The sequence below is a fragment of the Brassica rapa genome, unplaced genomic scaffold (assembly GCF_000309985.2).
Source record: "Brassica rapa cultivar Chiifu-401-42 unplaced genomic scaffold, CAAS_Brap_v3.01 Scaffold0481, whole genome shotgun sequence".
NCBI classification, from domain to species: Eukaryota; Viridiplantae; Streptophyta; class Magnoliopsida; order Brassicales; family Brassicaceae; genus Brassica; species Brassica rapa.
Window position 1 is genome coordinate 18,603 of NW_022610422.1, and position 16,376 is coordinate 34,978.

A 16,376-nucleotide genomic window follows, 5' to 3' on the forward strand; every position below is an offset into this window, starting at 1 on the left:
ATGTGGGACAGTGCATGAGCCGGTAAGGGCCAGATGCATGTCCTTAGCTGTTTGAAGTCTTCTCAAGGGTTACTTATGTCTGTGGGGATGGTTGGCTGAATGACTAAGTACCTAAGGGAGTTGTTTTTTGTGTGTAAAGGAGCTGGACGCAGTATATGGCAGCTGGCCATAGCTCTGTCCTAGCTTAGTTCGAGTGTGACAGCTCAATCAGCTGGTTTATGAGTTCATTCAGCTAGAGTAGCTGGGCCGATGAGCTAACAAGCTCCTTGGGTGTGGCAAAGGTATGATCTAGCAATGTTGCATAGATCTAGATAGAATGGTTAGGGGAATGGAACCTCAGATTTGTATGCCTTGATTTGGGTTCGGGATTGACCTTGGAGCTAGCTGGTAGTTGAGTATACTAACCATTAGCCGAGGTGATTCGACCAGACAAGTATTATATTGGTTATAGACCAATGGTTAAGTAGATACTATTCCGCTGTGCGTAAGTTGAAAGGATCTAGCTAGGGAATGACTAAGGTAGTCTTGAGCTAGGATCTGAGTTAGCCCTCGCCAATGGGCGATATTTTAAATAAAGGGCAAAATTTTTAGAGGTTTGGTCCGGGTATGGACTGAGCGACGTGAGGCATCGACCGCGGCCTAGTCGACCGGGATCGGGTCTTACAACGGACGTCATGTGTGTGCTGACGGACACAGACGGACACACACGGACAGCCATGGACGTCCTGTGTGTGCTGGTGGACACCCACGGACGTCCTGCATGTACTGACCAGACAGCCCACGTGGGCCAAAATCACCGAACAGTCCACGGGAAGGGTGATGTGCCCCAGTCCGAGGATCAGTCCATGTAATCAGATCAGAACGTCCGGAACAACGCAACTGAGGTTCAGTCCATCGATCAGGCCGAAAAGACTGCTCGAGCCGTGTATCGTCTTGACCCACACTCGTTCGAATTGGAGCTTCAGGATAACCCACGACCAGATGGCCAAATCAACCGTACAGAAGTTCGCCTTTCCCGTCCTGTTCGTCATGCTAAGTCCATCGATCAAGTCAGAAGTGAAGTTGATCGAGTGGAATCCAAATTTGACCACGGTCTCTCTCTCTTATGCCGTCTCGGCCGAACCGGCGATCGTTCTGATGAACTGATCCGACACTTCGATCAGTTCATGAACTTTGATCAGCCAAATCTCTCTAAGGCAAGACTCTCTTGAGGTTGTCCAAAGACTTAGCCACCTTTTGGTCCGGAACAGTCCATGAAAATCACCCGTCCGTACATGAAGACCGTACCGGCCGTGTACTGCTCCTTACCGCGGGACGTGCTATCAGTTACACCAAACCTGGACAAGATTAGCCGAAGAGTTCAAATCGACCAGTCAACATTATTTTCTGTGCTTTGACTAGATCTGGTCTTCTATCTATTTTCTATGTCTCTTTTTCATACATTATTATTTATTATCTTTGACTACAAGTTGTATAAGTAAGAGAACGCATCCTTGAAATAAGATAATCGATTTTCCTTATTCATTTTGAGATTTCTTTCTTTGTTCTTTGATTAGAACATTCTTGTTCCCTTGGTGAGGCTATCTCCAAGTGAATCCCCTTTCTTTGAGCTGGACTTATGTGTCAAATCAAGCGGCCATTGAGAGTTCTAGTAGTATCATTGGGTCTTTCGCATCCCTTTGTGTCACTAAACAATCCATCAGTTCTCTATCTCTTCAGATCGAGTTCATATCATCAGATCCGGTTGAGTGTTCGTTCCTTAGGGTTCTTCAAGTGGTATCTGAGCCACTCTTCCGGTATCTCTTTTCATTCCATCTTTCTCATCTATCATTTTCTTCAGAAAAAAAAAAGAAATTCTTCTTCTATCTATCTTTGAATCCGGGCCCCGCTTTACCATCCATATATATTAAAATAAAAGAAAGAAAGATCTAATCAAAAAAAAAAAGAAAAAGAAAGAAAATCTATCAAAAGTTTTCAATTGTGGTTTGGTGGTGGAAGAGTAAGCCTGCTGGCCGAGGAGAAACCCGGCCTTGGAGGTGGTTAATACAGATTCCCCTTGTTAAATCTCTTATCTTTCTATCTTGTCTCTTGGGTGTTTCACTTGGGATTCTCATTTTTGGGTTATCTAGTTTGTTCTCTTAGAACTTTGAGGGAAACTCTCTTGTGTGACTACCAAATTGAGTGAAACCCGTGTGTGGGCAAGGATAAACACCTGAGTGTGTGAGGTTTTTAATCTAACATTACCTTGTTTAAGTTTTCAGGTAGCCATGGATAGTGAAGATGAAAGAAACCAACCCGGAAATTCACATGCCGGATTATCTAACTTGCAAATGTGTGCTCTCAATGATTCTATGTCTAACTTGCAAATGTGTGCCGACCAAGGACGCAGCAGAGGCTGGACCATTACTGGTAACATTCTAGATCCATTCTTTTTCAATTCAGTAGATTGGCATGGTACATAACTTAGAATGGATTAGATGATTAGAAAAGGGGGGTCTTATGTAGGGACCCTATGTATTGGTGGTGTGGAAACACACGTACTGTTTGATACTGGAGCTACACACAGCTTTGTGAGCCCAGATATGATCGGAAAAGGGTTGTTCCAGATGGGAACGGAGGATGATCCTTGCATAGTGAATGCGGCCGGTGGGCAAGTAATGCATTCATTAGGGCGAGTAAAGGATATCCCAATAGTGATCCAGTATAGAGTTATGCCTATGGATCTGGTTGTGGTCTGCCTTAAGAATCATGAGGTGATATTAGGCATGGACTGGCTTGGAAAGAATCGGGCTACTCTGGACTGTCACAGAGGAAGGGTGCAGTTTGAGACTGGGTGTGGACCCCCGATCAGGTTCCAAGGTATTCGTCTGACTTCTGGATGCTTAGTGATATCAGCAGTCCAAGTGGAACGGATTCTTGAGAAGGGTTGTGAGGCCTTTTTAGTCACAATCGCCACTAAGGAGGTTGTAGGGGCTGGTGACCCGGACGGGATTCCGCTGGTTAAAGATTTTGAGGATGTGTTTCAGGCACTATATGGCATTCCCCCTGATAGGGCTGGCCGGTTCATATTAGAACTAGAACCAGGGACGGCCCCAATGTCCAAAAGTCCATATCGTATGGCTCCGGCCGAGATGGCCGAGCTTAAGAAGTAACTGGAAGAGTTGTTGGACAAAGGGTTCATACGACCAAGTGTCTCGCCTTGGGGAGCACCAGTTCTTTTTGTGAAGAAATAGGATGGTAGCTTCAGGCTGTGTATTGATTACCGAGGGTTGAATAGGGTTACTGTGAAGCACAAGTACCCATTACCCAGAATTGATTAGCTGTTGGATCAGCTCAAAGGGGCCAAATGGTTTTCCAAGATTGATTTCGCCTCAGAGTATCATCAGATCCCAATTGAGCCTAATGATATCAGGAAGACGGCGTTCCGGACCAGGTATGGCCACTATGAGTTTGTGGTTATGCCATTTGGTCTAACCAATGCACCAGCTGCATTCATGAAGATGATGAATGGTATCTTTCGAGATTTCTTGGATGAATTTGTAATCATCTTCATAGATGACATACTTGTATATTCCAGAAACAAGGAAGACCATGAGAAGCATCTCAGGGCCGTACTAGGACGTTTGTGGGAATAGAAACTCTTTGCCAAACTAAGCAAGTGTAGTTTCTGGCAGAAGAGCATTGGGTTCCTCGGACACATTGTGTCTGATCAAGGCGTGTCAGTAGATCCGGAGAAGATTCACACTATACGAGATTGGCCGCAGCCTAAAATGCTACCGAGGTTAGGAGTTTCCTAGGGCTGGCCAGCTACTACAGAAAGTATATCAAGGGGTTAGTGAGTTTGGCTCAACCCATGACACGACTTATAGGCAAGGATGTGAAGTTTGCCTGGAATAAAGGGTGTAAGAAGTGTTTCTCAGCTCTAAAGGATATGCTGACGAATGCACCAATATTGGTATTGCCGGAGGCAAATCAACCTTATGTGGTCTATACGGATGCGTCCATCACTGGGTTGGGGTGCGTCCTGACTCAACTTGGGAAGGTGATTGCTTATGGTTCGAGACAGCTGAGAAAGCATGAAGGGAATTATCCGACCCATGATCTAGAGATGGCAGCCGTGGTGTTTGCTTTGGAGATATGGAGATCGTATACGTACGGAGCCAAAGTCCAGATTCTCACTGATCATAAGAGCTTGAATTACATTTTCGCTCAGCCTGAGTTGAACTTGAGACAAATAAGATGGATGGAGTTTGTTGGTGATTATGATCTGGACATAGTATACCATCCAGGCAAGGCAACCTAGTGGCTGATGCCTTAAGCCGGAGACGGGCAGAGGTCTCGGCCGAAAGAGAAGTGGATGAACTATAAGGGATGGTTCGGTCATTACATCTAAATACCTTGGTTGGACGTGATGAGCCATTGGGATTAGAGGCAGTGAATCAGGCCGATCTACTTACCAGGATACAGCAGGCCCAGAGTTTCGATGATAACTTGCAGAAAGTGGCTCTTAACGACAAGACGAAGTATCAGATCACAAGCAACGGAACAATCTTGGTGAATGGCCGAGTAAGTGTTCCAAAAAGCAAGGATCTTAAAGAAGAGATTATGAGTCAGGCTCATAAGTCAAAGTTCTCAGTCCAACCTGGGCTGAATAAGATGTATAGGGATTTAAAAAGCTACTATCACTGGGTAAGGATTCAAACAGATGTGGTCGAGTGGGTGGCGACGTGTCCTACTTGCCAGTTTGTGAAGGCCGAACATCAATTGCCCAATGGTATGCTCCAGAATCTCCCCATACCAGAGTGGAAGTGGGATCACATCACAATGGATTTTGTGACCGGTTTTCCTACGACCAGGAACCAAAAGGATGCGGTTTGGGTGGTGGTTGACAGACTAACCAAGTCGGCCCACTTCTTACCAATACAGAAAGGAGATGGAGTGGATCAGATCGTGAGAATTTACTTGGACGAGATAGTACGTCTGCATGGAGTGCCGGCTAGTATTGTCTCGGACGGAGACCCTAGGTTCACCTCTTACTTCTGGCAGGCTTTTCAAAAAGCCTTAGGAACAAGAATGAACATGAGCACAGCCTATCATCCTCAGACGGATGGGCAATCAGAGAGGACAATCCAGACATTGGAGGACATGTTAAGGGCCGTGGTGTTGGATTGGGGCGACTCATGGGAAAAGCATCTACCCTTGGTCGAGTTTGCCTACAACAACAGTTTCCATACTAGCATTGGGAAGTCACCTTATGAAGCACTGTATGGATGGCCTCGAAGGACGCCATTCTGCAGGACGCCATTATGCAGGACGCCATTATGCTGGACCCAAGTGGGGGGGGGGGAGGAGCATGTTGGGGGGGAGGAGAATAGTGGAAGAAACCACTGAGAAAATAAGGTTCTTAAAGGAGAAAATGAAAGAAGCACAAGATCGTCAAAAGAGTTATGCAGATAGACGGATGAAACATCTTGAGTTTGAAGATGAAGACTTGGTCTATCTCAAGATGATCACATTCAAAGGGAGGGCTAGAGTTTCTGGCAGAAGAAAACTAGACCCTAGGTACTTGGGTCCATTCATAATCATAGAAAGAGTTGGGGAGTTGGCTTATAAGTTGGAACTGCCACCAGCCATGGATGCGTTCCATAACGTGTTTCATGTGTCCCAACTCCGAAAATGTTTGTCTGATCAGGACATAGTACTACCCGAGATCCATACAGATTTGGGTAAGAATCTGACTCTAGAGACGAGGCTGGTCCTCATAGTGGATCGAACAGAAAAGACAACAAGGAAGAAGACCATTCCCATGATCAAGGTCGTGTGGGAATACAATGGCAAGGATGAAATCACTTGGGAAACAGAGGTCGTGTGCTGACGGACACACACGGACAGCCATGGACGTTATGTGTGTGCTGACGGACAGCCACAGACGTCCTGTGTGTGTGCTGGCGGACAGCCACAGACGTCCTGTGTGTGTGCTGGCGGACACCCACAGACGTCCTGTGTGTACTGAACAGACAGCCCATGTTGGCCAAAATCACCCAAACAGTCTGTCATGTCCCCGGTCCGAGATAGGGTCGTTGGGACGAGCCATGGTGCGGGGAGACGCACCAATCAGGTCATTAGACCAGTAGACAAGCGTATCATGGCTCAGACATAGGGTTAAGGGCATCAAAGTGTTGAGACTTATCCAGGGTGAAGAAAAAATGGGTTTAATAGAGCTGGACGAGTGATGTGGGAGCTGGATGGGGCCGAGCTTGGGCAGCTAAGGGAAGCTAATGGGAGCTTAGTCAGTATGCATCACCTCGTGGAGCTATAAGGACTAGCTCACTCAGCTGGGACCAGCTAGTAGTCAGCTCAATTCAGTTGGGCCGAGTGTTCATGTCCGGACAGTTGGGGCGGTTAAAAGGATGGTTATGGTGGTTCGGTTAGATGGTGCGGCCACGGTATGGACGGTCAGTTAAAGGTCTTGGCCTTGGTTTCAGGATAGAGAACCCGCAGGGACAGGAGCAGTTGGAGGTAGTTGAGGACCGGTTGGGGCAGTTATTGCCGAACGGTTGCAAGGGAGAGAGAGACACCTTTTCGGTTACAACTCCCACCCCTTCGGCCCCATGGCAGTTCCGACTCCCTCTCTCTATAAATACTGAGCCCTGGATCCAGAATTTGACACAGTATTCTTGAGGGGAACCTCTGCCAAAATCATGAGAGACAAACACCAAAAAGAGAAGAGAGAACCGGCGATCCAAGGAGAGAACCGGCGAGAGGCTTGGCTGTTCCAGGAGAAACCGGATCGTGGGAAGCAAGGCCTGAGGAGATGGATACCAGACAGAGAGACAGAGAGAAGGACAAAGTGAAGGAGATGGCGCCTGGGGAGAGAACGCCTAAGGTCAGTGGTGTGGACGGCAAGCGATCGGCCTTAGCCGGCTGATGATTCGATCGGGCTTGTGGCCGGTTTGCTATGCGCCTACATCTACTCTCTCTATCTCTTTAGATTTGCTTGTCCTATCAGATTATTGTGTTTGTTTGTTCTGGTCATACAGGGAACACAGAACCAAGGCCCTGGCCGGTTCAGTATCCAAGTCCTTGGCCTTTGGCCGGACTATTCATGGTCGGATTTGGACGTTCTAGTGTGTTTCGTTGGAAACTGTTTATGGGAATCTCTTAGTTGGGATTTATCAAGGATTATCGTGAATTTTAATTAGTTTTTGGGAATTTATTTGAGTATGTTGGTTTGGACAGGTTATAGATTCTAAGTAGCCGAACCATGCTTATCTAGACTTGATGTTAGGATATCGGCCATATGAATGTGCATTGTGTCTTGTGTGGTTTCAGGATCGGACATGGACCGTGGTAAGGGAAAGGCACCGTGAAGACTCAGGCCATGGGAAGATGTGTGGTGAATGGGTCATTGTAGGTAGATGTGAAATACTGATAGCCTATTGTGCAACTTGTGAACTTATGTTAGACTAAGTGTGTATAACTTATTAGGACGAACCAAAGAATGATGTATGAATCTCAGTTTATATTTATACAATTGATTTTCCCCTTATGTTTCCTTGTTTAGATTGATTGTATTGAACCTCAGTTGAAATGAATTGAATTTAGAAAGATAAGACTTAAAACTTGGTTCACTCGGACTTAGATTGAAAGGTTAAGGCCGCAGATCAGTTTGGGCTTAAGAGCCGGGATTGGGTCTTACAAGTCGGTATCAGAGCATGCTTGATTCTAGGATTGGTTTGGGTTATGTTTTCACCACACGTCCGGCTGCTTGGTCTCACGGGTTGTTTGTGTTTGTTTGGTTTGATGTTGTTTTGCTTAGTTCTAATCATGAGATGAGGTTTATACGTTTGGACTAACACTAAGTGTTTTTGCCTAAGGGAACTAAGCGGACTAAGTCCCGGAAGGGCAAGGAAGCGGCTGGTGGTTCTGGACCGGTCATAGGAGATGGGGCCAATTCCACTCAAGTGTTACCAACCCAGACGGGGCTGGTTAATGAGAAGACCGGGGAACCCTTCGCGACGTTCCTGCCTACTGAGGTTCAGGTTGATAACCTGGGTGAGCAACAACAAGAGGGACGGGAGGAGGAAGGTGATTCCTCCCATGTAGGAGATGAGACCGGACCTGGAGATGGGGCGGAGGAGTTGGCCGAGCCATCTATGCGGGAGGTGACGGATGTGGTTAAGGCCATGGGCACTCAGATGTTGGCTTTCACGCATGAATTTACCCCTTTTTTGAACTCATCGGTTGGCCAGATCACCCCAGCTCAGGCCACGGTTCAGGCAACTCAGAGAGCAGCTAGGACAGCTGGGACAGCAGCTGGTGTAGCTCGTGCAGCTGCACAAGTAGCTCGAACAGCTGCCAGGACAGCCGAGGACCGAGCTTCGGTCGAAGCTGAGGTAATGGAGATTGATCTACCAGCTCATCCAGTTAGGAGAGTGGATTACTTGAGCCTTCTAGCTCACATCTCCAAGCTGGGTACGAAGCAGTTTGCTTGTAGTTCTGATCCCTTGAGGCAGACGAGTGGAGGAGCAGATTGGCTCGGAATTTCAGCTCAACTCGTTTCCCAGAGGAGTACAAAAAGGACATTGTGGTTCACTTCCTGGAAGGTGACACACATAACTGGTGGTTAGCTCTAGACAAACGCACCAATGGGACAATTGAGTGGTTCTCAAACTTCGAGGTGGAGTTCAACCACAAATACTTCTCGGCTGAAGCTTGGGACCGTCTGGAGTCTCAGTTCCTAGACTTGACTCAAGGACGCATGACAATATGTGAGTACGAAGAGAAGTTCAACCGGCTCAGACGATATGTGGGCAAGGAGTTGGAGGAGGACACGGTACATATACGTAGGTTTGTTCGAGGCCTAAGGGTCGAACTTCGAACCTATTGCTCCGTTGGTCACTTTTAGACAGTGTCTGAACTGGTGGAACGCATGGCTATGGTGGAGACTAACTTCGCTGAAGAGGCCAAGCTGAAGTCTAGGGGCCACACGGCTTCTAGTGGATCCGGAAGCGACCGGAAGAGAAAGAGGGACACGGCCGAAGGGGGCAAGGCCTCAAGTGATAGGCCGGAGTGTCCTTCATGCAAAAGGCATCACGGTGGAGAGTGTTGGAAGGCAAAGGGGGCTTTCACCCGTTGTGGCAAGATGGGCCACTTTGCTCGAGACTGTCCTGGACGGTCAGAGAACAGTGGACAGGGCTTGGGGAGTGACCCCAGAAGCTGTCATTACTGCAGCAAGACGGGACACCTACGCTGGGAATGTCCCAAGATGCAAGCTGAGGCTAAAGGACGTGGGGAGGCCTGCAAGCCAAGCCAGACCCGAGGTCAGACCTCAGCACCGCGTGTGTATGAACTGACCAAGGACGCAGCAGAGGCTGGACCATCACTGGTAACATTCAAGATCCATTCTTTTTCAATTCAGTAGATTGGCATGGTACATAACTTAGAATGGATTAGATGATTAGAAAAGGGGGGTCTTATGTAGGGACCCTATGTATTGGTGGTGTGGAAACACACGTACTGTTTGATACTGGAGCTACACACAGCTTTGTGAGCCCAGATATGATCTGGTTGTGGTCTGCCTTAAGAATCATGAGGTGATATTAGGCATGGACTGGCTTGGAAAGAATCGGGCTACTCTGGACTGTCACAGAGGAAGGGTACAGTTTGAGACTGGGTGTGGACCTCCGATCAGGTTCCAAGGTATTCGTCTGACTTCTGGATGCTTAGTGATATCAGCAGTCCAAGTGGAACGGATGCTTGAGAAGGGTTGTGAGGCCTTTTTGGTCACAATCGCCACTAAGGAGGTTGTAGGGGCTGGTGACCCGGACGGGATTCCGCTGGTTAAAGATTTTGAGGATGTGTTTCGGGCACTACAGGGCATTCCCCCTGATAGGGCTGGCCGGTTCATATTAGAACTAGAACCAGGGACGGCCCCAATGTCCAAAAGTCCATATCGTATGGCTCCGGCCGAGATGGCCGAGCTAAAGAAGCAACTGGAAGAGTTGTTGGACAAAGGGTTCATACGACCAAGTGTCTCGCCTTGGGGAGCACCAGTTCTTTTTGTGAAGAAAAAGGATGGTAGTTTCAGGCTGTGTATTGATTACCGAGGGTTCAATAGGGTTACTGTGAAGAACAAGTACCCATTACCCAAAATTGATTAGCTGTTGGATCAGCTCAAAGGGGCCAAATGGTTTTCCAAGATTGATTTCGCCTCAGAGTATCATCAGATCCCAATTGAGCCTAATGATATCAGGAAGACGGCGTTCCGGACCAGGTATGGCCACTATGAGTTTGTGGTTATGCCATTTGGTCTAACCAATGCACCAGCTGCATTCATGAAGATGATGAATGGTATCTTTCGAGATTTCTTGGATGAATTTGTAATCATCTTCATAGATGACATACTTGTATATTCCAGAAACAAGGAAGACCATGAGAAGCATCTCAGGGCCGTACTAGGACGTTTGAGGGAACAAAAACTCTTTGCCAAACTAAGCAAGTGTAGTTTCTGGCAGAAGAGCGTTGGGTTCCTCGGACACATTGTGTCTGATCAGGGCGTGTCAGTAGATCCGGAGAAGGTTCAGACTATACGAGATTGGCCACAGCTTAGGAATGCTACTGAGGTTAGGAGTTTCCTAGGGCTGGCCGGCTACTACAGAAAGTATGTCAAGGGGTTTGCCAGTTTGGCTCAACCCATGACACGACTTACAGGCAAGGATGTGAAGTTTTCCTGGAATGAAGGGTGTGAGAAGTGTTTCTCAGCTCTAAAGGATATGCTGACGAATGCACCAATATTGGTATTGCCGGAGGGAGATCAATCTTATGTGGTCTATACGGATGCGTCCATCACTGGGTTGGGGTGCGTCCTGAAACATGGGAAGGTGATTGCTTATGCCTCGAGACAGCTGAGAAAGCATGAAGGGAATTATCCGATCCATGATCTAGAGATGGCGGCCGTGGTGTTTGCTTTGAAGATATAGAGATCGTATCTGTACGGAGCTGTTGGGGTCAAAATCGGTCACGACGGAATCAATGCCTGAAAGTCCATAAAAATCAGCATGAACGTTTTTACGAAAAAGTAATATTCGTAAAGATATCTTTACAAAGAGCCTTGCGGTAAAATCTTGTTCAAATCTCAATCGAACCACTAAATACCGATAGTCCTAAGGAAACAGACATGTATCCAATTCGGCCGCGGACAAGCTCGAGTACGGCAATCGGACCACAGACAAGCCAAGCTCGATCGATACGCGGCGACCAAGCATGCACACAGCTCGGTCACTACGTAGCGACCGAGCTCGAGCCAAGCTCGGTCGCTACGTAGCGACTGAGCGTCCGTCCTGCTCGGTCGCTACGTAGCGACCAAGCTCGAGCCAAGCTCAGGCGCTACGTAGCGACCGAGCATCCGTCCCGCTCGGTCGCTACGTAGCGACCGAGCATCCGTCCCGCTCGGTCGCTACGTAGCGACCGAGCGTCCGTCCCGCTCGGTCGCTACGTAGCGACCGAGCGTGCGTTCTGGTCGGTCGTTACATAGCGGCCGAACTCTTCCGAAACGTCGATACCACACCAATTCATGCATTCTCGTCTATCCTACGATGCTATCTCCCGAAGACCGTAGCGAAATCAGTTCATGTCTTCCGATCATTCTAAGACATCAATCAAACTTTGCGGTAAAAACCGCGGAAAGTTCGTTCTTTATCGAAAGAAGTCGTAATAAACGTTTCGAGTCGGAAGACGGCCCAAAGGGACCTAAGACACGACTCGAGGCCCAACTTACGATTTCTTAACCAAAAGCCCATAAACCGTATGACGGTTTACGCTTGGCGCGCAAGGAAGGATAAATGTCAAGTTTCCACGGATAAATACGAAATTTTGAGGATAAATACGAAGATCAGAAAAAATGGAATATCTCCATTTTATGCTATGACGGCTTAAGGGCAGAAGAGTAAAAGCGTAAACCGACCTTGGAGCTAGTATATAAGGAGTCCTAGGCGAGAGGCATGGAGAAGACTTTTTAGACTCGGAATTCTCTGCACTTAAAAACTTTAGGCTTTATTCTCGACAAGTTCGGTTTCTATGACTGGCACTCAATTACTAGACGAACTCGCCCAGGCAGTTCGATCTCTTTTCCAGCTCTATCAATTGAACTACGTTCGGCTTGATCCTCGAAAGGGGTACGTAGGCAGCCTTTAACAAGGTTCAGTCCGAAATCAATCAAAAACCTTTTATGTATCTTTTTCGTCTTTTGTTATCGAGCATTACTCAACTAGGTTTGAGATTTTAGGAAGCAAGAACTATGTAACTAGCTGACAGCCTTTGCGGCCAAAGCTCTTATGATCTCTTGTAATGATCGCAACGCTCTTACGCGGACTCGAAATAAGATCAAATGTTTTCTCTAAACTCGTTTGTTATCTTTTCATGATTTCCGCATATATTCGGTCACATGTCGTTGGCTCTCGCAGAGATCCGGGACCTCTGGGAAATTAGGGTTTTCCTAGTTTCCTTATTTAAACGGAAATCGACAGTGCGAATTTCGGTTCCAACAGTTTGGCGCTAGAAGGAGGGGGGGGGGTTACAGATTGCTCTTACTCATGGCCGCAAACGCTTGATCAAAACGATGTCTGGATATATGAAAGACAAACTCGCAGCACTGACTGCTCCTATGGTTAACGCTTACGCAAACGCCGTATTGTTCAGCAAAATCGAAAACTTAGTCGCGACCTTCCGCCACAGGAACAGCACTAAAACAAGCTCGCGATTTCTCTTTCTAAACATAAAGGGAAACGATAAATCTTATCAAACCCCGTAAGTTTGGCTCATTACCGAACAAAAGAAATCTAGAAGCGTAAGGGTTTTACCAAAACACGTTTTCCGAAAACATTTCGGAAGGATAAAACTTGTTATCCCAAAAACCGCTGAAAAACCCCTAGGCTAATCGCGGAAAACGGAAACACAACAAAACGATTACACACACACACTGCTCGGTCGCTACGTAGCGACCGAGCACGCACACACTGCTCGGTCGCTACGTAGCGACCGAGCACGCACACACTGCTCGGTCGCTACGTAGCAAACGAGCACACACAATGCTCGGTCGCTACGTAGCGACCGAGCACACACACTGCTCGGTCGCTACGTAGCGACCGAGCACACACACACTGCTCGGTCGCTACGTAGCGACCGAGCACGCACACACTGCTCGGTCGCTACGTAGCGACCGAGCACGCACACCGCTCGGTCGCTACGTAGCAACCGAGCTCAAGCCAACTCTCCACTCGCTACGTAGCGACCTGTAAAGCCTCAGAAAGGTCCTATTTTGGGTTCTCTTTTGAATCCTCATCAAAACGCTTTTCGTTTCGTCTCAATCGGAGGTTCCGTTGAGATTTTACGACGAAAACATGTAGGACTTTTCTTGGCTTGCTTCCACTCGCTATGTAGCGACCTGTCAGACCGTCAGTCGCTACATAGTGACCTGTAATACTTCAGAAAGGTCCTCCTTTGGGTTCTCCTTTGAATCCTCATCGAAACGCTTTTCGTTTCGTCTCAATCGGAGTTTCCGTTGAGATTTTACGACGAAAACAAGTAGGACTCTTCTTGGCTTGCTTCCACTCGCTACGTAGCGACCTGAAAAGCCTCAGAAAGGTCCTCCTTTGGGTTCTCCTTTGAATCCTCATCGAAACGCTTTTCGTTTCGTCTCAATCGGAGTTTCCGTTGAGATTTTACGATGAAAACAAGTAGGACTCTACTTGGCTTGCTTCCACTCGCTACGTAGCGACCTGTCAGACCGTCAGTCACTACGTAGCGACCTGTAAAGCCTCAGAAAGGTCCTCCTTTGGGTTCTCCTTTGAATCCTCATTGAAACGCTTTTCGTTTCGTCTCAATCGGAGTTTCCGTTGAGATTTTACGACAAAAACAAGTGGGACTCGTCTCGGCTGCCTTTCACTCGCTATAGCGACCGAGATGACATCCTCACTCTCTATAGCGACCCGTCAGGCCTCAAAGGGGTCCTCCTTTGAGTTCTCCTTTGAATCCTCCTTTGAATCCTCATCGAAATGCTTTTCGTTTCGTCTCAATCGGAGTTTCCGTTGAGATTTTACGACGAAAACAAGTGGGACTCGTCTCGGCTCCCTTTCACTCGCTATAGCGACCGAGATGACATCCTCACTCGCTATAGCGACCCGTCAGGCCTCAAAGGAGTCCTCCTTTACGTTCTCCTTTGAATCCTCTTCGAAACGCTTTTCGTTTCGTCTCAATCGGAGTTTCCGTCGAGAATTTACGACGAAAACAAGTTGGACTCGTCTTGGCTCCCTTCCACTCGCTATAGCGACCGATATGACATCCTCACTCGCTATAGCGACCTGTCAGGCGTCAAAGGGGTCCTCCTTTGCGTTCTCCTTTGAATCCTCATCAAAACCCTTTTCGTTTCGTCTCAATCGGAGTTTCCGTTGAGATTTTACGATAAAAACAAGTAAAACTCATCTTAAACTCCTTGGCTTGTTCCTGCTCGCCCTATCTCCATCTTTGCGTTCACTTTCGAATCTCGATCGAAACGTCTCTTGTTTCTATCGGAGTTACCATTGAAACTTTACGATAAAAAAAAAAAAAAAAAAAAACCGCAAAGACTTGTTTTCTCGCATGGATTCAGGTTAATCGTATAAAACGGCAGCGGTTAACTTAACATCTTAGCCGCCTTAACTATACGATTATGTTGAACCTTTTTACGAAAATCGACGTCTTATCTAAGGAGAAGATAACAGTGAAGTTCGGAAGATAAATGTCAAGTTTCAAAGGATAAACACCAATATCGGAAATGGCGAACATACACGAGAAGAGGAAAGGGAAATGAGCAAGCAAAACTGAGAAGAGACAAAACTGTATCTTCGAGAGGACTAAGATCTTGCAAACCGATCTAAACTCTCCGAAAGTCGAGAAACGATCGCCGCGCATATCAAGATCGCTTCCTAAAGAGAAAAAAAATTAGAGACATGAACGTCGTCTTAAAACCGATTCGTTTCTGGCAATTTTCTCGGAACCGACATATCCCAAGTCGTCAACGTGGAAACAACCAAATCACAGTCCAAGCGTCATCTATAAATCATCTCGAATTATCGATCATTCCAAACATTAGAAGAGGAAACGTACACAACCCTTCAAAGTATCGGTTCAATCGTTAGTATCGGTTCAACCGTTTTCTTTCGTAAAAAAAAAAAGGGGAGTAGGTACGTATACTATACTCGTATACTCCCAAACGTATACTATACTCGTATACTCTTAAACTTCAAAATCTTCCGCAAATCGTCAAGAATAGGCGAACGACAATCTTAATATTCGTCTAAACGCTAGCAACATATCCAGACGATCATGAACATAATCTCAAAAACTATACATCATTTCTTGTCGCAATCATGCGTACAGAAAATTTGTACCAATATCAAACTGAAACTCGACGATTAGCCAAAGTATTGAAGCCTTTTCCGGCTTCAGAAAGTCAGTTTCGTTTTAAAAAAATTTTCTATGAGAAATCTTCGTCACCAAAGCATTTCTTTCAGTTTCCGTTGTACCAAGTAAGTCACGGAAAAGCATCGAAAACATTTGCGACGAAGAAAACTCGAGAATAGATGTAGCATCGTGCACATTAAAAGGAGCACTTTCCTCCCGATGGTTAGCTATATTCACCTCTGGTTGACCAATTCGTTCAAGAAACGAATGTGTCATGAGAATCCTCTCGAAAAACCTACGAAAAACGTTCTGCGACTAGATCGTATTGAAATAAACTTCGGTAACACTCCATGAGTAACACCAAGCAACTTTCACCTAAGAGCAAAATCACAGCGGGAACGCTTCTCGTAAAACCCGCAGAAACAATGCTACTTTGACATATGTATACATATCACTGATTTACGACCTTCGTAAAGTCGGTTATATGATATGATAAATTATCGTATAGCTCATAGTCGGAAATCATATGATAAATTCTTCGTAACGAAACTAAGTCCTAACAACCAAACGGTTAACGGAAAATCTAAACTTTTGACAATCGACCAAGTTTGATACATTCCACAATTCACTTTAAGCCCGCTATGTTTTACCCATAATACGCGGCATCTAAGGAAAAATTCGTAAGAAAGCTTCTAGAGCTATACAAAACATCCTCAAAAATGCACGAAATAGATCTCGGAAGGCCAACACTTCAAAAAACATTATGAAGGAAAACGCTTCTTCCATGGATAAATTTACGCTACACCTCAATCCTAATTCCTCGATCGAAAATCAAATTATTAGCATCCAAACAGGAACAACAATTTTTGCTACGAACATCCGTAGTCAAACAAGAACGTTTCTCAAACGCAGGGCTAAGACTAAACCCTTGCAAC

At 46.4% G+C, this 16,376-nt stretch overlaps 1 protein-coding gene across 1 annotated transcript; it reads left to right on the forward strand.

Annotated features, from left to right (window-relative positions):
* Nucleotides 1-612: 612 nt before the first annotated feature.
* LOC117130443 lies at nt 613-9,932 on the forward strand (the record flags this gene model as incomplete). Its single annotated transcript, XM_033283302.1, has 2 exons — nt 613-2,753; nt 9,597-9,932. Coding segments are annotated over exons 1-2 (612 nt in total), but the record flags the coding sequence as incomplete, so codon positions are not given.
* Nucleotides 9,933-16,376: the final 6,444 nt, after the last annotated feature.